Source organism: Euleptes europaea, chromosome 14 (genome assembly GCF_029931775.1).
Source record: "Euleptes europaea isolate rEulEur1 chromosome 14, rEulEur1.hap1, whole genome shotgun sequence".
NCBI lineage: Eukaryota > Metazoa > Chordata > Lepidosauria > Squamata > Sphaerodactylidae > Euleptes > Euleptes europaea.
The window spans coordinates 56,624,122-56,641,898 of record NC_079325.1 but is presented as its reverse complement, the minus strand read 5'-3'; the positions used below and the strand labels follow the sequence as shown (position 1 = coordinate 56,641,898).

Below are 17,777 nucleotides of genomic sequence, written 5' to 3'. Positions count from 1 at the left end.
TACCAAGACCACGGTCACACAGCCCGGATAACCTACAAGAACAAATTAATTTCCAGCTACTTTGGTAAACAAGAAATACGATTGCATGGTCTTTCCGCTGCCTACCAGCTCTGAAGTGGTGATCCATGAAAGGTTCTTTGACATTTCTATGTTGATTTGCTGGACTGAAGTGAAGGTCTTCTTGGCTGTATCCTTTTCCATCTCAGATATGAGCTCTTGCTGCACCTTTTGGATTCTCTGATACCTGCAGGGAGAAGTAGCCGTCTGTGTAGCAAGAGGAGCAGCAAGAGACCATCTCTGCAGCAGGTTCCATGCCCTGGTTCCTCTTCAGAGTCAGGCTCTGAAATTCTGCAAATTCTGCACCCAAAACTGGCTTTGAATAGCATCAACTGGTTAACACCTGTGATATCACTGAGACAACCTCCTTCCCAATTCATGAAGCAGAGTTCACACTGTTTTAAACATTTTCTCTCCCCCTTTTTAAATAAAGCTATAGATGAATGTGTAAACAAAAAATCCATATTCATATCTATGATACTTAATTACTTTTTTAAAATCCATCTGCATCAATGAGGGAAGAGAAAGCCAGACAGCTAACTCAGAACTCATCTACATAATATGTACACCTCTCATTCTAATTGCAAAGCCAGGCTCATACTGCAGCCAAAGAAGCAGCTGTGTTTTCTTCTGAGATATTCTGTCTGACTTCTCCCTGCGGGGTTTTCCAAAAAGATGTTTCTCCAAGGGGATTCCAAGGGGATTCCCATCTCCCTCAAGCTCACCTCTCTTCCATCTGCTTCCTGAATTCCAGCGTCATGTTGTCTGTCAAGATGCTCTGAAGAAGGAAGCTGGCATTGGACATCACCAGAGCTCTCCTTGCAATATCCTCCACCAAAGACACTGCCTCCTCATGGCTGTGGAGAGAAGGCCCCAGTGCAGTTACAGCCCATGTTGCCAGACCCATGTCCTCAAAACAAGGCTGTTTCCAGGTTTTGGAGAGTGCTGGGCAGACAGTGTCCACCACAAGGCGCCCCTTCATTCTCCCCTTTCCACCCCCCGGATCTGCCTGTGCATCCTTGTCCTGCTTGCAATCCCTCTTCTTGCCCATGCTCAGTTTGCCTCTACCACCTGCACACTCTTTCCCTAAGAGGTGTGCAGGTGGTGAGCACCATCCATGTGCCCTTCTTCAATGACGCTGCGCAGCTGGGAGCATGGGCGGTGGAGCCACTGAAGCGAACTGATGGGAAAAGGCAGACAGGTGGCAGGGGAGGTGGCATGGGTGAGGGCCAGCAGCAGTGGGGGCCACTAGGAGCCCTGGGCCCTGGCAGTGATGAAACTGTCTAAGTCTGTGCGCAACCCTGGCCACCAAAATTGCCTGCGCAGAAGGTGCAAAGTTTTTACAAAACCGAAATGCCCGGCCGTCTTAGCTCTTATCCTGAGAAAGTTTATCATGTGTTGTAGCTGCCTGTGTACTTTGCCCTATCCATCTCCAAAGTCTGAACTGTATTTTAACCCTGTATCCTTGCCTTGCTTCCTCATTAGTAGCCTTCTATGCTCGAAGGCAGCCAGCTTCTGACTTTGTCCAATTTTGCTCCTAATAACGTCTAAACTGCTTCAGAGCCTTGCCTGATTAGTTTTGCTTGCAGGAGGCTAAGGACAAACATCTGAGTCTGACAACAATCACCTTCCCTTCCCCTCTCCACAACAGACACCTTGTGAGAGTTAGGAGAGAACGGTGACTAGCCCAAGGTCAACCAGAAGGCGTCATGCGGAGCAGTGGGGAAACCAACCCGGTTCACCAGATTCAAGTCTTAACCACTACACCACGCCGTGAGGGAGGCAGGCGGAGAGAGTGAGACGGGTTGTCAACCAACCCAAGAACCTTTGCTACAACATTTTGTTTAACTGATTACCTGAGAACATTTAAAAGCTTTTGCATATTACTAAAAACCTCAATATGGGCACCAGTTTGAGTTACCATAGAAAGTGTGAGACAGCTTGCAATTTAATAAACAAAAGCTATCTATCATTGGTTGTGAAAGAAAATATCATGATTTTGTTTTGTTTAATTCCCTATCGCCTCCAATAAATAAGTGTGCTTCTAACTTCCAGCCTTGCCCATTAATCAAATATGGCGTTAGTTGATTAATCTGCCACTTAAAACAATTGCCAGCAGCCAAGTTGGAGGAAACAGAGACCACAAACCAGACACCATTCCACTTTGCCCAGATGCACTAAAATTATATTTGAACAGAAATTTGTATTAGTATTTAATTGCTGTAAACTGGTTTAAGAGCCATATATTGAGGCTGAAAAGTGGGGTTAAAAAAACAAATATAGGAAAGTGTGATGCTCTGATAACAGAGCTTCTGAAGTCCAGAGTGAATGTACAGAATGTACCTTCTGGCCAACAACTTAGACTCCAGGGCCTGGCGACTCCAGTTCGTAGGTTCGTGTGAAATCTCAAGAAGAAACTCCTAGAAGGTTGTAAAAAGGAACAAAACAGCAAAATGTGTCTCTTAGGCTCAGACATATGTTTTCCTCTTTGGGAGGCAAGAGAGCTCCCAGAGTTGTATGAAGAGGCTGAATGCTGACTTGAAGGTGATCTAGTGGCAGTGGCTGCTCAAAAGGGGAAACAACTTGGCTTCTCAAGTCCTTCTGTGCTCAGAAACAGGCATGGTAAAATCCATGGTATTTGTCAATATATATAGATTTTTGGCAGGTAGCTCAGTTTCCTTGAGCCCAATTTTGAAGCAAATTCAAAAACAATGCAAAAATTATATAGTAGAATCCTACTTACAGCAAGCTATCCACAGTAATGCAGACCACAGTCCCTAATCATTTACCCAAGTACCTTTGTGAACCATTTTGTACAGGCAACCCTATTACCTGTGTAGAAAAGCCCTCTTGAATAAATGTACCTGGTGAAAGGGTCCCAGGATTCACATCTTTCAGGTATGAGGAAGGAAGCAAATTGGTGTTATGCTTCTTCAGGAACTTGGCTGCCCCCACCCCCACCATTAAATGAGAGAGACAATGCGCCTGGATACCATTGCAGACAGGGTTTCTGTGGCCAGCTGGATCTCTTGCTGTGTGGACCATAGGGCAGAAAAGATGCTGGAGAAGAGGATGCAGGCCTTGGTGCCCCCACTGCCTTGACAGCCCATCACACCACTGACGTTCCTCAGCTGCCTCCATGCACGAGACACGGAGCTCTCCAGCTCTGCAGCCTCTTCTAGGAACACAGCCTTGGCACCTGCAAGCAAGACGCCGACCTTTACACTCATGTCACTGGGCCATAGTTCAAGCATGGATAAAATATGGTTAATGCTGGGTACCCTGAAGGGTTTGGCATGCTTCCTTTTGTAATAGAGGGAGAATGGCCAGGGGGTGAGAGGTTACCTTCATCCTCTGCTGTGTCTCCGGCATGAAATAAACAGCCATAGCAAAAGCAAAACTCCTATTGGTTCAGATGCCCCCAGCATAGGGACTGTTTTTAAGGGCCTGGAGCTCACTCTAGAAGTGATTTACATGTTCAAGTGAGGGAGGTGGTCCATATCTGATGTGGGAGACCTGATCGTACCACTTCATTCGGACTGCAGGTGGGGGAAACCAGACTTTGGAATTCTCCTTTACAGAACAACACCAATTACCCCTTCCCTCGCATATATTTAACTAGCATATCAGTATAATAGTTACTGAATGGTGTGATTTTCCTGGTTTGATTAGCAAGTTGAAGTTTCTTTTAGGGTTTCTCCTAACTTGGAAAAAGAAGTCCAGTCAAACGGATTTTGTGGTGATTCATGTTGTTCCAAAACCCTCCGAAACTGGTTTGATCAGGGAGATGGAAGAAATGCATGCGCGCCCCAAGGAAAATGGTTGCTTCTCCCAAATAATATTTACCTATCTTAAAAAATGATTGCTCGTCTTCATCATTTTGCAAATGCAGCATGTGAAGTATGCAGAGGACCCCACCCAGTGAACACAGGGGTTCCCTGCTGGGTACCAAAGTCCCCCAGATCTCTACTTGGTCCTGATAGGAAGAGAGGCCCCTCCGACTCCCACCATGCTCCGTACCTTTCCTCAAGAAGCGGCTTTGGGTGCTGTCTTCCCATGGTGCCTCTCCCAGCATTGTGTAATTGGCCTTGTGCCAGCCACAGCCCGGTTTCTGCAGCCACAACTCCATTGTGGCCAGCTGGTCCTTCAGCTTGTCTGCCTGAAGGGGAAATGAGTTTAGAGGAGGCAGCTTTGGAGGAAGACAGAAGTTATAGAAAATGTCACAGGGCATCCCTGAGCCCAGCTTTGCAATAGAAATTACAGACAGTGAGTAAGATGCTGGTTCCCTGGCCAGGATGACCACTTCATCTATTGCTTCTGGCAGGCTGTCCCACTTGTGTTCACTGATAAAATTGCCACATTAATATTCTTGCATTTCTCTGTCCATTAATCCTTTAAACGGGTGGGGCGGGCGGGCTCTGGGAATGGGTGGGGAAAGTTCTTGATGACATCATCAGGGGACAGCCAATCCACACCAAACACAGCCAGACTCTTCTTCTAACTACAATGTTATTGTTTTTAAGCTGTACCATTTTGATGCTTTTATGTGATTTTATGCTAGTTTTGATTTTGTAAATTCCACTATAAATGTTTAAAACTGTAATATTAAGCAGGTAGGTTAAGGGTTTCTAAGTTTCATTTTAATTGTAATACCAAACTTGTAGATTGTGAATTTGTAGCAACCTGAATAGCCCAGACGAGTAATTGTAGCCACTGAACATGGTATGTTCATTTGTCATGTTCACAGCATCGCTAGCTGTGACTTTTTGGTGCAAGCCTTAGAAGTGTCAACTTTTTATAATCTCAGAAGCTCAACGCAGCACATGGGAGAGGGTGAATTTAACATAAAAGAGTAATCGACAGCCCATTCCTGAGCTTGGGGGCCGAAAGTGCTTAGGAGGTCTGAGGGGCCTCACGCTGGGGCATTCTGCTGGGGCATTCCCGGGTGCGTTCTTGCGGCTAGGAGGCCTCCTAAGGGCCATTTGGCCTGGGAACGCCCCCTTTTGCCACCAAAAAGTTACACCAGGTCTCGACCTGGCGCAGCCTATAGACCGCCATGCAAACGCTCCGGACCCTCGTCTCGCCGCCGCACCCAAGCACCACCCATCTCTGCCTGGCGCCTCTGGAATTTGCCTAGAGGACGGCCAATGGGGCCAGGGCAGGAAGTGGTGGCACCCCACTGGAGGAGGGGCCTTGGAGCCAGGAAATCCCCCCATAAACGGAACTTCGCAGCTGGCGCTCACTTGACAGGTAAGCCTCGCATGGGCCGGCATGATGCCAGTCTGTGCTGGGGGTTTGGACTTTGCGGTTTTCTTGCTCCAACTCCCCTCTCTGCGGGGACTGTGCATGGTTCTCCCTCCAACTCCCGTCTCTGGGTGGGGAATGATGCTATGGCTCCTCCAGCTCCCCTCTCCGGGAGTGTGTGCTTCTCGGGGGGGGGCACTCGAAGCACTGCCGTTGTCGAGGCGCACACCTGGCCTCACTCAAGAGAGAGCATTCGTGGGAGGCTGGGGCAAGGTCGCCTCTCATCCCTCTCTGTTTTTTTTCTCCAGATGCCACTGCAGTTCTGCCCAGGCCAGGGCCTACATGCCACTCTGCCTCTCCCTCAGCACCAATGGCTGCACCCCGCCCGCTTGCCCGCCACTCACACCGCCCTTGTCCTCAGCTGTGCTCCAGCCTCCACGGACTGCCTTCTGATGAGACTGGCGATGTGTGCTACAGCCATGGCCCAGGACCAACCCCATGCCATTGGAGCTTGACCCTTGGCTGGCCACCATGCCGCCCAGGGGTCAGCTGCCCACAGACCCGCAGACCATTCTTTCTTGCTGCAGGTCTCTCCAATGGCCACCCGGCCACCTTCACCCAACCTTCACCCAACCGACACACAAGGACAGAAGGAGGACTGAAGCCGACACACAAGGACAGAAGCAGGACGGCGAGGGAGCACTGCCGTCGCCTCCAAGCACTGTGGCGACTCTCCAACTTGGTGGCTATACTCTTGGGAGGCTGAGATTCAGCGGCTGGCCAGCTCCCACGGTGGTGCAGAGGCGGAAGGGAGGCAAGAGGGCATGGGCTGGCGTCACTGGACTGGCAGCTCCCAGACCTCTCCGTGGACATTTGCATAGAGTCCCCACTGTCCTTCTCTGGTCGTTCGTGGCCAGCCTTTGACTGCTGGTGCTACCGCCGCCAGCGCTGATATGGCCCCTCGCTTCCCCTGGTGGCCCAGGACCACCATGATAGGTCAGAGTGCCGTTCCCACATAGGTGGCACCGCTGCCGCTCATCCCAGCTTCATGTGATCTGGCAGCCTTCCGAGGCAGGTTCTCTTACGCATTCGCTGCTGGGATCCCCGGGGCCTTCACGGCCACAGGAACGGCCCCTTGTGAAGATGAGCCATTCCCGTGACTCGCCCTGGTGGCTTCAGCTAGTCCAGCGGAATTCTGTCTGCTCTTGCGGTTCACCCCATGGAACGGCAGATAGCTGTGTTCCCCCTCCCCTTTCACCTCCCCCCCTCTCAGGGGGACAACCTTTTCTATGGTGTCAAGAAAGAGCATGTAGCCGCCCCTTCCTGCCGCCCACCCGGATCTCATGGCCTAGAGTTGGCTCCCCAGCCCTTCTTGTGGTGTGTGTGGGGGAATTACTGGCAGTCCCCGGCCAACCCTGGAGCTTGTGTCGATGGAAAGAGTGGTGCTTGGGTGCAACTGGGAGGGTTGTGGGGACCCTTGCAGGTGGCGCTGGTGACTACTCAGAAGTCGTTTCCGGGCCAGCTGCTGCGTGCCATCGCCCTTCTCCCGTCCCCTCCGGGAGCTCTCCAGTCCTCCTGCTCCCGCCCTGCTCTGCTCGCCTCCCTCGTGGCCCCCGCCCTTCTCCCTGCACTCCTCTCCCTGAGGTGGCCTCTCCCCTCTCACGGCCTGCCCCTCCCATCCCCATTCCATGGCCCGCCTCACCGCAGCGAAATCCCTCCCCTGGAAATTGCCCTGTGCACTCCATCGGCCCAGTCCCAGCGAAGCCACCTTGCTCCGCGGCCTCTCGCTATTTTTGAAACTTTTGCCTTTTTCTTGGCGATGCACGCCACCGCGAAGCCCTTTAGGAGGCCTCCCGGCTGCGCCGTTGCTGCACCCAGGCCACCGCAGCCCGCCTGCAGCCCCAGGAATGGGCTGTTAACTGTCTGGATGACGAAAGCAAGCAATGGAGGGCAAGACCCACCTCCTCCTTCACCAGACTATAGCAGATCGGGCATTCTTTGCACTCAGAGCTCTCAGGGTCGAAGAAGTAGTTCTCTTCACACTGGTCACACTTGTAGCCCACAAAGCCCCTCTTGCACATGCATGTGCTGTTCTCGTGGCACTGGAGGGAGACAGAACCTAAAAGGGAGCAGTTGCAGGCTGGAAGGGAAGAACATGCCCATCAAAAGGTGAGCTGCAATTTCTCAGCAACTCATTCATGTAGAATGCTGTATAGTATCCTATTCCAAGTGATGAGAATGCAAGAAGAGTTCTGCAGAATTAGACCAAGGGCCCATGGCATATAGCTTTCTGTTTCTAAGGGGCCAGCCAGCTATTTCTGGGAAGTCAACAGCCCCTTGGTCATTGATTTGTCCCCAGTGCCTGGTGTTCAAAGGTATACTACCTCTGGACATGGAAGCTCTATTTAGGATTGAAGACTCATAGCTACTGCTCCCCTATCCTCTGTGAATTTGTTTAATTCCTTATTAAAGAAATCCAAACTAGTGGCTACCACCATGCCTTGTGGAAGTGAATGTCACACAAGTTAATTCCACATCAGTTGAAGAAGGCTCTCCTCTATCTGTAATTAACTTCTGGCATTCACTGCTACAACAGCCAACCACTAATTAACTTGACCGAGTGAGTGTGGCAAGTTTTAGTATGAAGAGAAAGGGGCAAAGTTTTCTCTCTGTCCCATTTCCGCATCATTTCCATCACGTCCTCTCTTAAGGGCCACTTCACACATCACAAAGTCCTTGTGACTCCCCCATGTCCTGGCAATAGATGTATTCTGGAGTTCCAGGGTTGGTACTCAATTCCCAGGCACGCATAGGCCAGATTCAGACTGAGGTGCCAGAAGAGGAGTTTTAAGCCTTCCCTACATGGCTTTCCTGACCTAAATTTGGACCCAAGGAGCCCCAATTTGCCCTATTGGGAAAACTGACATTGGTCCTCAGGACCCATAATTGAGTATATTGAAATCGAAATGGATGTGTTTAAACGGCTGGAATTGGCTATAAGCCGTCCTGAGCCTTACTTAGTCTGGAAAGGGTGAGCTAGAAGTCAAAAGAATAAATAAACAAGGGGGCTGTGATAGGCAGCTGATTGCAGATGCCTTACACCGGTTTGAGAACCCTGACTTACAGTGGGTTCAAAAACAATTTGACTGTTGACCTGAGGGAGTGGTAGTTACAAACACATGTCGGTAGAACAAAACAGCTACATTTTTATGACAAACTAGTTGTAATAGCAGGAGATCTCCAGCTACTAACTGGAGGTTGGCAACCCTACCTCCAGGCCATGTCATGTTGGGAAAATGTCATGGGGGATGGGAGAGAGAAGGACTAGGCCTACTCTCCCCAAATGCCACAGTTCTGGTCCAGTTTGGGCTCCTGCATGCCTGGAAACTGAGTTCTGAATGTGGATCTCCCAAAAGACTTCTGTCGACAGAACCTGTGCGGACATGTAGGGGACAGGAGGACTTTCTAAATGTTAGCAATCTTCTTTCAAAATTAAAGTGCCCCAAATACTTTAGGCTTCTCTACAGAACTTCTTGAGCACTACGGCTGCCCTTTGCTAGCTCTACAATATTCTTTTTGATGGGATTCTCAAATTCAGCAGCAGCAGCATGCATTTATACAAAGGCATTACAAGATGGCTGATCTCACCTCCAGTCCCTTTCTTAAGAAGACCTATCACAGAATTTTCACCCCTGCTGAATGCTGTCATTTTCCTTCTGTCTGCCACAACCCAAGACCTTTCCCGTAGTCACTGCCACTTCAGACCCCACCAGACAATGGATAAAGTCAGGATTGCTTTTTCCTCCCATTTGCTTTTTCCTTCCTCATATGCCATTTTTGGCTCCATTTGGATAGAGCCAACCCCACCCCCTGCAAGAGTGTGTGTAAATTTCCCCATCACAGATGATCTGACATCTCCTACACAGCTTTGTTGGCACAACAGATCTGTTATGAAAATGGTCCATTGATTCCTCATTGGCTTCCTAATCATTAAATAGTTTGTGATCCATAAGAGGACCTTAGCTCATGGCTGCTCAGTTTACTTCAGAGGTTTTGCAGATGGAACAGCTAGATCTGAGCCTAGTAGCACCTTAGAGACCAACAAGATTTTTGGGGTATGCGCTTTTGAGAGTCAGAGCTCTCTTTATCACAGCTTTGATTCACCAAAGTTCATACCCCGAAAATCTTGCTGGTCTCTTAGGTGCTGTTGGACTTGAATCTCGTTTTACTGCAGACCAATCCGGCTACTCTAAAATGATCTCCTTTAGAAAGGGACTTTTAACTTTGATTTTTACCTAGAGCTGATACTGTATCAAAATAAAACTTGACTTGACTAGAAATGGACTTTGTCAAAAACTTTTGGAAGTTGAAATATATACTATTTCCTCGGTCACTCTTACCCACGTTTGTTGATGTTCTCAAATAATTTAAAAGGTTGGAGAAGCAGGACTTCCTTGGCAGAAGTCATGCTGATTCATCTTCGTCTATGTTTGTTCACCCTAGCATGAATAATGCTTACACCAGTTTACCAGGGACAGGTGAGGCCTGTATTTTCCTACATCACCCCTCAACCCCAGGAAATGGACACCAGAGTCAGCCCTGAGTCTTCCTATGACCCATTATTGATGGATCCTCAGATTCAGTAGCATTACGGAAAAAACTGGCCAAAGGCGCTCCACCTGTGAAGGCCCTGACATTACCTCGGCATCCCTGGAAGGAGAAACCAAAGAATTCCGCCTGGCACCGGTCACAAGACAGTCCTTCTACACCCATTCGGCAGACACATTGCCCCGTGAGCGGGTGGCAGTGGCTGTGCTGGGACCCAACTGGGTGGCAATAGCAACTGAAAGAAAGACAGAGAGGGAACACCCATTTGACATTATTAGGTTAGGGTGAGGGATGGGGTGGAAGGACAACCCAGCTCCAGTTGCTGTCCAGAGGACCAAGAGCTGCTGGGATGTTGGCTTCCCCTTCTTTCCCAGCAAAGGGATAATGAGCCTTGTTTCCCAAGAGGGGAACTTGCTTGCTTGATCTGACCAAGGATCCATCTAGTTCAGCATCTTCATCCTAACAGTGGCCAGCCAGATATTTCCCAGAACCTCAGAAGCAGGACATTGCAGCAAAAACCTTCATTTTGTGCCTCCAGGAATTGGTATTCCTGCCGCTAAACTTGTTCCATTCATCTGTCATGTAATACCTGAACTCTCCCTAGAAGCTAAAATGACTAAACTGCGGCTATTTTACTTTGGTCACATTATGAGAAGACAAGATCACAGGAAAAGACGCTGCTAGGAAAAGTGGAAGGCAGCAGGAAGAGAGGAAGACCCAACAAGTGATGGATTGACACAATCAAGGAAGACACAGTCTTCCGTTTGTAAGATCTAAGCAAGGCTGTTAATGATCAGACATTTTGGAGGTCATTAATTCATAGGGTCAACATAAGTGGGAAAGGACTTGACAGTACATATCACACACACACAATACCCTCTCCAAACCTATCTTCTGTGAATGTAAGGTAAAAGGTAAAGGTAGTCCTCTGTGCACGTACTGGACAAGTACTAACCCATGGGGTGAGGTCACATCCCGACGTTTTCTAGGCAGACTCTGTTTACAGGGTGGTTTGCCCTTGCCTTCCCCAGTCATCTACGCTGGGTAATCATTTTACCGATCTTGGAAGGATGGAAGGCTGAGTCAACTGGCTACCTGAAACCAACTTCTATCAGGATCGAACTCAGGTTGTGAGCAGAGCTTTTGACTCCAGTACTGCAGCTTACCACTCTGTGCCACATATCCTGCATTAATTATTGGTAAAAGAAAGATATTGAAACTTCTCCAAGTACATTCATGGCTTGTGTTGTTCAATTTGTTGTGGAATACAATGGTGGCCTCAAGCCTCTTGAGTCAGCAGAAGGGTCCTTGAACCAGAGAAATGTGTTGCCATTAGTGGAAAAGATCTGCGGGAACCAACCCAGGAAGTTTATCGGCAGAACCAATTGCTCACAATAGAAGAGTGAATAAAATATCCCACTTTGCTCTTCTCCCCAGACTAACCAGCACTATATTCAGGTTTAAAGTTGTGAAACACAATTGCCTCCTTGATCCTTTAGAAACATTCCAGACAAGGATAGCAAAACACCATCTTCGTTAGGAGCAACCCAGAACCTCAACTTAGTACGTGACCTTTCAAGTCCACCACTCTTTGTCAGGATGGATTAAAAGCCAACCAAAAAACACCAAAGTCAGGGGGTGGTAGGGTTGTCAGGTCCCACCGCAACTGGCGAGAGTTCTTTGGGGTGGAGCCTGAGAAGGGTGGGGTTTGGGGAGAGGAGGGACTTCAATGCTATAGAGTTCAACTGGGGAAGGGCTGAGGCTCAGTGGTAGAGCATCTACTTTGAATGCAGAAGGTCCCAGGTTCAATCCCAGTTAAAGGAATCAGGTAGTAGGTGATGTGAAAGACCTCTGCCTGAGACTCTAGAAAGCCCCTGCCAGTCTGAGTTGATCAGGGATCCCCAACCTTTGGGGAGGGGCTGTGGCTCAGTGGTAGAGCATCTGCTTGGCATGCAGAAGGTCCCAGGTTCAATCCCCGGCATCTCCAGTTAAATTTGGGACTAGGCAGGTAGGTGATGTGAAAGACCTCTACCTGGAGAGCCGCTGCTGGTCTGAGTAGACAATACTGATTTTGATGGACCGAGGGTCTGATTCAGTATAAGGCAGCTTCATGTGTTCATGTGCCAAAGTGGCCATTTTCTTCAGATGAACTGATTATTGGCTGGAGATCAGTTGTAATAGCAGGATTTCTCCAGCTAGTACCTGGTTGGCAACCCTAGGGGGGTGGGGGGATGGGAAGAGGAAGAAATTAAAGCCATTAGTGGCTAAGATGGGAGGACCAGCGTTGACTTTGTAACTATCTTAAGATGCAAAGGAGGAGGCATTCCACAGTCGTAATGAGGTTAGGCTGCGTCTGGCCTGCAGAACTTATTAAGTCTGCAAAGAACGCCTCCTGCATTCCATTTGAGGACTGGGGCTTCCATCGTGTTCAGAAACATTCTCCCCTCTTCTTTTTTGCTTAATGTTTTACAACCAGTCTGGAAAAGAGTTTCTAGGGAACTCTCCATGCTAGGTTGCGATTTTTGATTGGCTCAGAGACTTAATTTTGCTTCCCTCGCATGGAAAAAATTTAGATTTGCATCTTTTCTGACGTTTATTTTCATTTAATAACATTCTCTGGCAACTTTAAAACTGTACACCGGTCCATGTGAGGGCATGAGATCTGACTGTTCTGGCCAGCTTGGACACGGTTCCAAAGAATTAGAAACTGACCACAGACATGAAACACTCTTCTGCCTCTGTGGGCTTATTCCACAAAAAGAGCCTTTTCTGTTTTAAAGGATGCCCACAGTGGTGTCACAAGGACAGCACAAAAGTATACCATTTATAATTTTCTGCATATATGGTAACAAGATGAGAAGATTAATTCTCCGTCATCAATCAGCATGAATGTAAAACCTACAGAGATGTAAAGGCTAAGTAGACACTGTGGTACAGAATCAGACTAGGACAGGAGAGACTCAATTCCAAACACTTGGATTTTGTGCAAGTCTTTGCCTTTTCTGTCTTTAGAGACTTGGCTTTAAAATCATAGCTAAGAAACATGTAAAATGATAGCTAAGATAGATGGCCCCCTGAACACATCCAAAATGTCTCTTTATTAATTTTTTAAAAATTATGCCGCCAGAGCATAAAACACTGAGCAGCTTAACATGAATTTAACAGTGTCCAGGCTAAAATCATAGTGTTTAAAAAACAATTTCTAATTAAAAGCAAGATGAAGAAGAAGAGTTGGTTTTTATATGCCAGCTTTCTCTCTCACTTAAGGAAGAATCAAACTGGCTTACAATCACCTTCCCCTCCCCACAACAGACACCGTTAGGTGGGGCTGAGAGAGCTCTAAGAGAGCTGTGATTAGCCCAAGGTCACCTAGCTGGCTTCATGTGTAGGAGTGGGGAAACCAACCCAATTCACCAGATTAGCCTCTGCCACACATGTGGAGGAGTGAGGAATCAAACCCAGTTCTCCAGATCAGAGTCCACTGCTCCAAACCACCACTCTTAACCACTATACCACACTGGCTCTCAGAAATAAACAGAAATGTTTTGGCCTGGTGCCTAAAAGTGAGCAATGTCACAGAAAGGGTATTCCACAATGAGGAGCCACCCCTGAAAAAGCCGTGTCTCTGGTTGCCCCCAGCTTTACTTCTGAAGCTAGGTCTTGGAGGCTGAAATAGCTGGCTAGACAATATGGGAGGAGGCGGTCCTTCACTATCAAGACCCACACCCTGTATTTCTCAGATACCTTTTCTGCAGAGATCCCTCTCCCCCCACCCCACTCCTGTTACCTCTGGCAGCCAATTCCCGTCTGCAGGGCATAATAGCCCTCTTGGCACTGGCTGCAGTCCCTCCCAGTCACGTGTGGGAGGCAGGAGCACTGGCCAGTGACACTGTGACAAGCCTCCGATCCACGGATGGAGCCTCCGGGATGACAGTCACAGGCTGGAAAGCAAGACAAAAACAGCAGGGTATGACTAGCGGGCATAGGGTTGCCAACCTCCTGCTATTACAATTGATCTCCAGCCAACAGAGATCAGTTCGCCTGGAGAAAATGGCGGCTTTGGCCATTGGACTCTATGGCATTGAAGTCCCTCCCCTCCTCAAACCCTGCCCTCCTCAAGCTCCACCCCAAAAACCTCTTGCCAGTGGTGAAGAGGGACCTGGCAACCCTAGAACCAGCCCTGATTAACCCACCACCACCACCACGCCACATGTCCAATGTGTCCAGGGTGACTCTCCAGACGGAGCTGAAAGTCTGTACTCACGTGCACACTTCCTGGCAGGGCTGGCAGCCAGTGGATTCCCATAGAAGCCCTCTTGGCAACTCTCACAGTGCTCCCCTGCTGTGTTGTACAGGCAGCGCAGACACCGGCCCGAGATAGGGTCGCAATTGCCAACGGCATTGGGGTCCACATTGTCGTTGCATGCACAGGGACTGCAAGAGCGGGCTAGTCCGTTCCTTCCCAGGGGGTCTCCGAAAAAGCCATCGTCACATACCTCACAGAGTCTCCCTGGGGAGGAAAAAAAGAGGTTGGTTTTTGACCAGTGCAGCAGTATACATGTGACACTGAATTTCTGTGGCTGGAACTCCAGATATATTATTTTTGCCTAAAATCCATCTGTAGGAGGATGGGCTTGATGTGAATTGGGGCAAAGTAAGGGAAACTGAATGCTTCCCACACATGCCTTTCTCTTTTTCAGAAATACCCCCTCCCAGTTACTTTAAGCGTTGGCAGAGAAAAAGATGGTCACAACAGAGGTATCTGACTTTTCCCCCTCCGCAAGCTTAAAGTATCTTGGGGTGGAATGGATCATTTTCTCTCAGGGAAACAGCTATCCAGTGCCCTGATACATATCCCCCCCACCGGCACTGTTTAAGTCCATATAATACACCTGTCGTTTCAGTCACAGAAACATATCTAAATTAAAAATAAAATATGGATTGTATACAGGTCAGTTGCTAATATTCCCAGAGAAATTTTGCCAGACTCCTGGCCCTGCTCCAAGACGACCAGAATCCCTGCAATATAGTATCTTCGGTCCAGCCCCAGGAGCTCTGAGGAGAAGAGGAGGCAGCAACGGAGCAGCCAGAGGCTGATGGTACATAGATTGTAGCACAGATGCTATAGACACAAGTACGTCAAAACCAGAGCTTAAAGCACTCTGTGGTCCTCCTAATGGATATCTGTACAGAGCTGAAAGCGGTCTGAAAAAGGTTTCCCACATGGTATACTGCTGCCATTACCACTGCTACTCAAAGAGGTGATGCTGGCTTTTTAAAACCATCCCAAAGCCTATTCACCAAAAGGGGAAAGCAAGAACACCTGGCAAGCTGCAATGCCTTCAGTTCTCTGTCTTCAGTTCTCTGGAAAATAATGCTGCCTGCTGCCATATACACCAGCACGCCATTGGCCACTTTCCTGTGTTTCAATGTTTGCAATCATTAAATGGCTCTAGAACTCCCATTCCACTCACAAAGGGGTCACGGTGTATTCTTCCTTCCACCCTGAAAAGCTTTCCCATTCCACAATGCTCTCTAAATCTGGTAATCAAAACATTTAGACAGAGTTGCCTAAATTTCACCCCCAGTCCCCGGAATTTCAGTTTGCCACTGAAAGAGAGGCAGAAGGGGAAAGGCATGGAGAGGTTTCCCAAGAGGACTAGAAACTTAAAGAAGTCTTTTGATTCTTAAGGATTCTGGAAACTTTGGAGCATGGCAGATTTCCTATCTGTACGGCAACATCACACATACAAGTAATATATACAGAAATGCCAACGAGCATGCATTAAAACACTGGTGATGGAGATGTAATTTCTATCCTTTTTTCTCGGGGTAGAACGTACTCTCTGCAGGCAGTTCAACCCACCTCTCTGTCCTGGTGGGCAGTGGGTACAGACCACCTCTCCACTCTCCGGAAGGGCTGTGCAAGGTGTCTGGCCCGGGCAAGGGCAAGGTTTGCAGTCATCAGGGCGGCCTAGTAAGGGATTGCCATGGAAACCCGGAACGCAGCACTCACAGGAAGGCCCCTCTGTGTTGTGCAGGCATTGGCACACTCCTGTGGGAGGGAACAACGAGAAAGGAAGGCAGTTCATGGCTCTCCTGACCCCAGCTAATGTTTCTAGAAAGGACGTAACAGACTGCAGCCATTTTAAGACTGACCAATGGTCCATCCTAGGTCAGTAAATGGCCAATCAGGTATCCCCATCCTGCTCTCTACAGGCAGCCCAGAGAAATGGTAACAGTCCGTAAGTGTATATTCCAGGATTCCTGTGCAAGCCCTCCACACTCTGGCCTACCTGTAGTATACATTTCCTATGTCAGACCTGCCAGGGTTGCCAACCTCCAGGTTGGGTCTGGCTCTCCTGGAGTTACAACTCATCTCCAGACTATGGAGAGATACTTTCCCTGGAGGAAATGGCTGCTTTGGAGGGTGGACACTATGACACTATACACCTCTGAGGTTCCTCCCCTCCCCAAACCCCGCCCTTCCCAGTGCCGCCAAGAGGGGGGACCTGGGGGGACAAAATTCCCCAGGGCCCAAGTCAGCTGGAGGACCCCTGAAGCCAGAGCCAAGCTGCATTCAGAATGCAGCTCCATTTATTTTCCTTCTAATGCAGTTCTGCACTGCAGCCACTAGGGGCACAGGGGAGGCAGAGCACAGCAAACCTCTGCTTTTGGCTTTGGGGCAAAATTTACTACAGGCACTTGCATATCCTGCTCAAACCCATCAACCTATCCAGCACAGCTCATGGCCGCTACCATCACTGCCACTGCTAGGCTGCAGCCTCCTAACAAGGCTGTTGTTTCCAGAAGCCACTCTGTTTACCTCTTCCTTTCCTTCTACTCAGGTTCATCCGTTTGTCTGCTCAGCCAGATCTTCCGTTAGTGGGTTGTAAAAAATAAAACAACCTTTCCTATTTTTGTAACGTCTCTTCCTTTCTTCCACATTTACTCCTTCATTTTGCTCTCTTCTTTGCTCTCATTCTTTTCAGAGCTCCCACTCTCCCCACTTCTAATTCCCTCCCCTCTTAATTTGTCTGTCATGGTCTCAACTCCTGCTCATCCCTTGCTGGCAATTTAGAAAGCCCTTGTTAATATTATGAACAGAAGTGGAGGGGAGTTAATGATGTATCAAAATAGTAAAAGGACACTCCCCTCCCTTTACATCACTGGTTCCCAACCGGGGGTCCGTGGACCCCCAGGGGTCCGTGAGAACTAAATTAAGGTCCGCGAAACAAAGTTATAAACCCATAATAAATTAATATTTTCAATTAAAAGTTCTCTATTATAAAAATATATATTCAAATTTTATTGTAAGTTTAATGTTTAACTAACAGTTATGATTAAAGTTTATTTTCAAATTCTTGGAATTTTTATTTTGAACCTTGGGGTCCCTGCACCGAACAAAAAAGTCCTAGTGGTCCCTGGTCAAAAAAAGGTTGGGAACCACTGCTTTACATGCATGGTAATGGAATCTTAATCTGTCTTAGTGGCTACACGTGTGGAACAGGCTAGAACTCTTTCTCTCCCCCCCCCCAGTAGGTTTAATTACATTGTAAACACTGTTCAGGCCGTGGGTGGTAGTTGTTGTTGTTGTTGTTGTTGTTGTATTGGTGGGACATCTAGTAGTATTTCTTTGTAAATGCTACTTTGCTAGTATAGACATTAAGCTTCATGCTATATGACAAATGGACATAATCTTTTGAGAAAACATGCCAGCAAAACCAGTCCCAATGATCCTAGTTTTCTCATCCAGTACCACTCCAATTTGCCACTGCTTTTGTGCGAGATAGAGGTACAAGGGTAAACTTACAGTACATACATTTCTTACTGATTCACTTACTAAAGATTTCTTGTGATACCAAGTT

The 17,777-nt window shown here is 48.2% G+C and overlaps 1 protein-coding gene across 1 annotated transcript in view; it reads right to left on the bottom strand.

The window, feature by feature from the left end:
- Window positions 1–17,777, bottom strand: part of LAMC3 (laminin subunit gamma 3) — a 107,372-nt gene that overhangs the window by 27,255 nt on the left and 62,340 nt on the right. The window contains exons 13-22 of the mRNA XM_056860189.1: window positions 15,776–15,964; window positions 14,174–14,419; window positions 13,697–13,850; window positions 10,002–10,144; window positions 7,263–7,441; window positions 4,078–4,216; window positions 3,051–3,256; window positions 2,401–2,477; window positions 783–914; window positions 106–244 (exon numbers count right to left, since the gene is read on the bottom strand). Coding sequence (XP_056716167.1) covers window positions 106–244; window positions 783–914; window positions 2,401–2,477; window positions 3,051–3,256; window positions 4,078–4,216; window positions 7,263–7,441; window positions 10,002–10,144; window positions 13,697–13,850; window positions 14,174–14,419; window positions 15,776–15,964 — 1,604 coding nt within the window. The remainder of the gene's footprint in view (window positions 1–105; window positions 245–782; window positions 915–2,400; window positions 2,478–3,050; window positions 3,257–4,077; window positions 4,217–7,262; window positions 7,442–10,001; window positions 10,145–13,696; window positions 13,851–14,173; window positions 14,420–15,775; window positions 15,965–17,777) is intronic.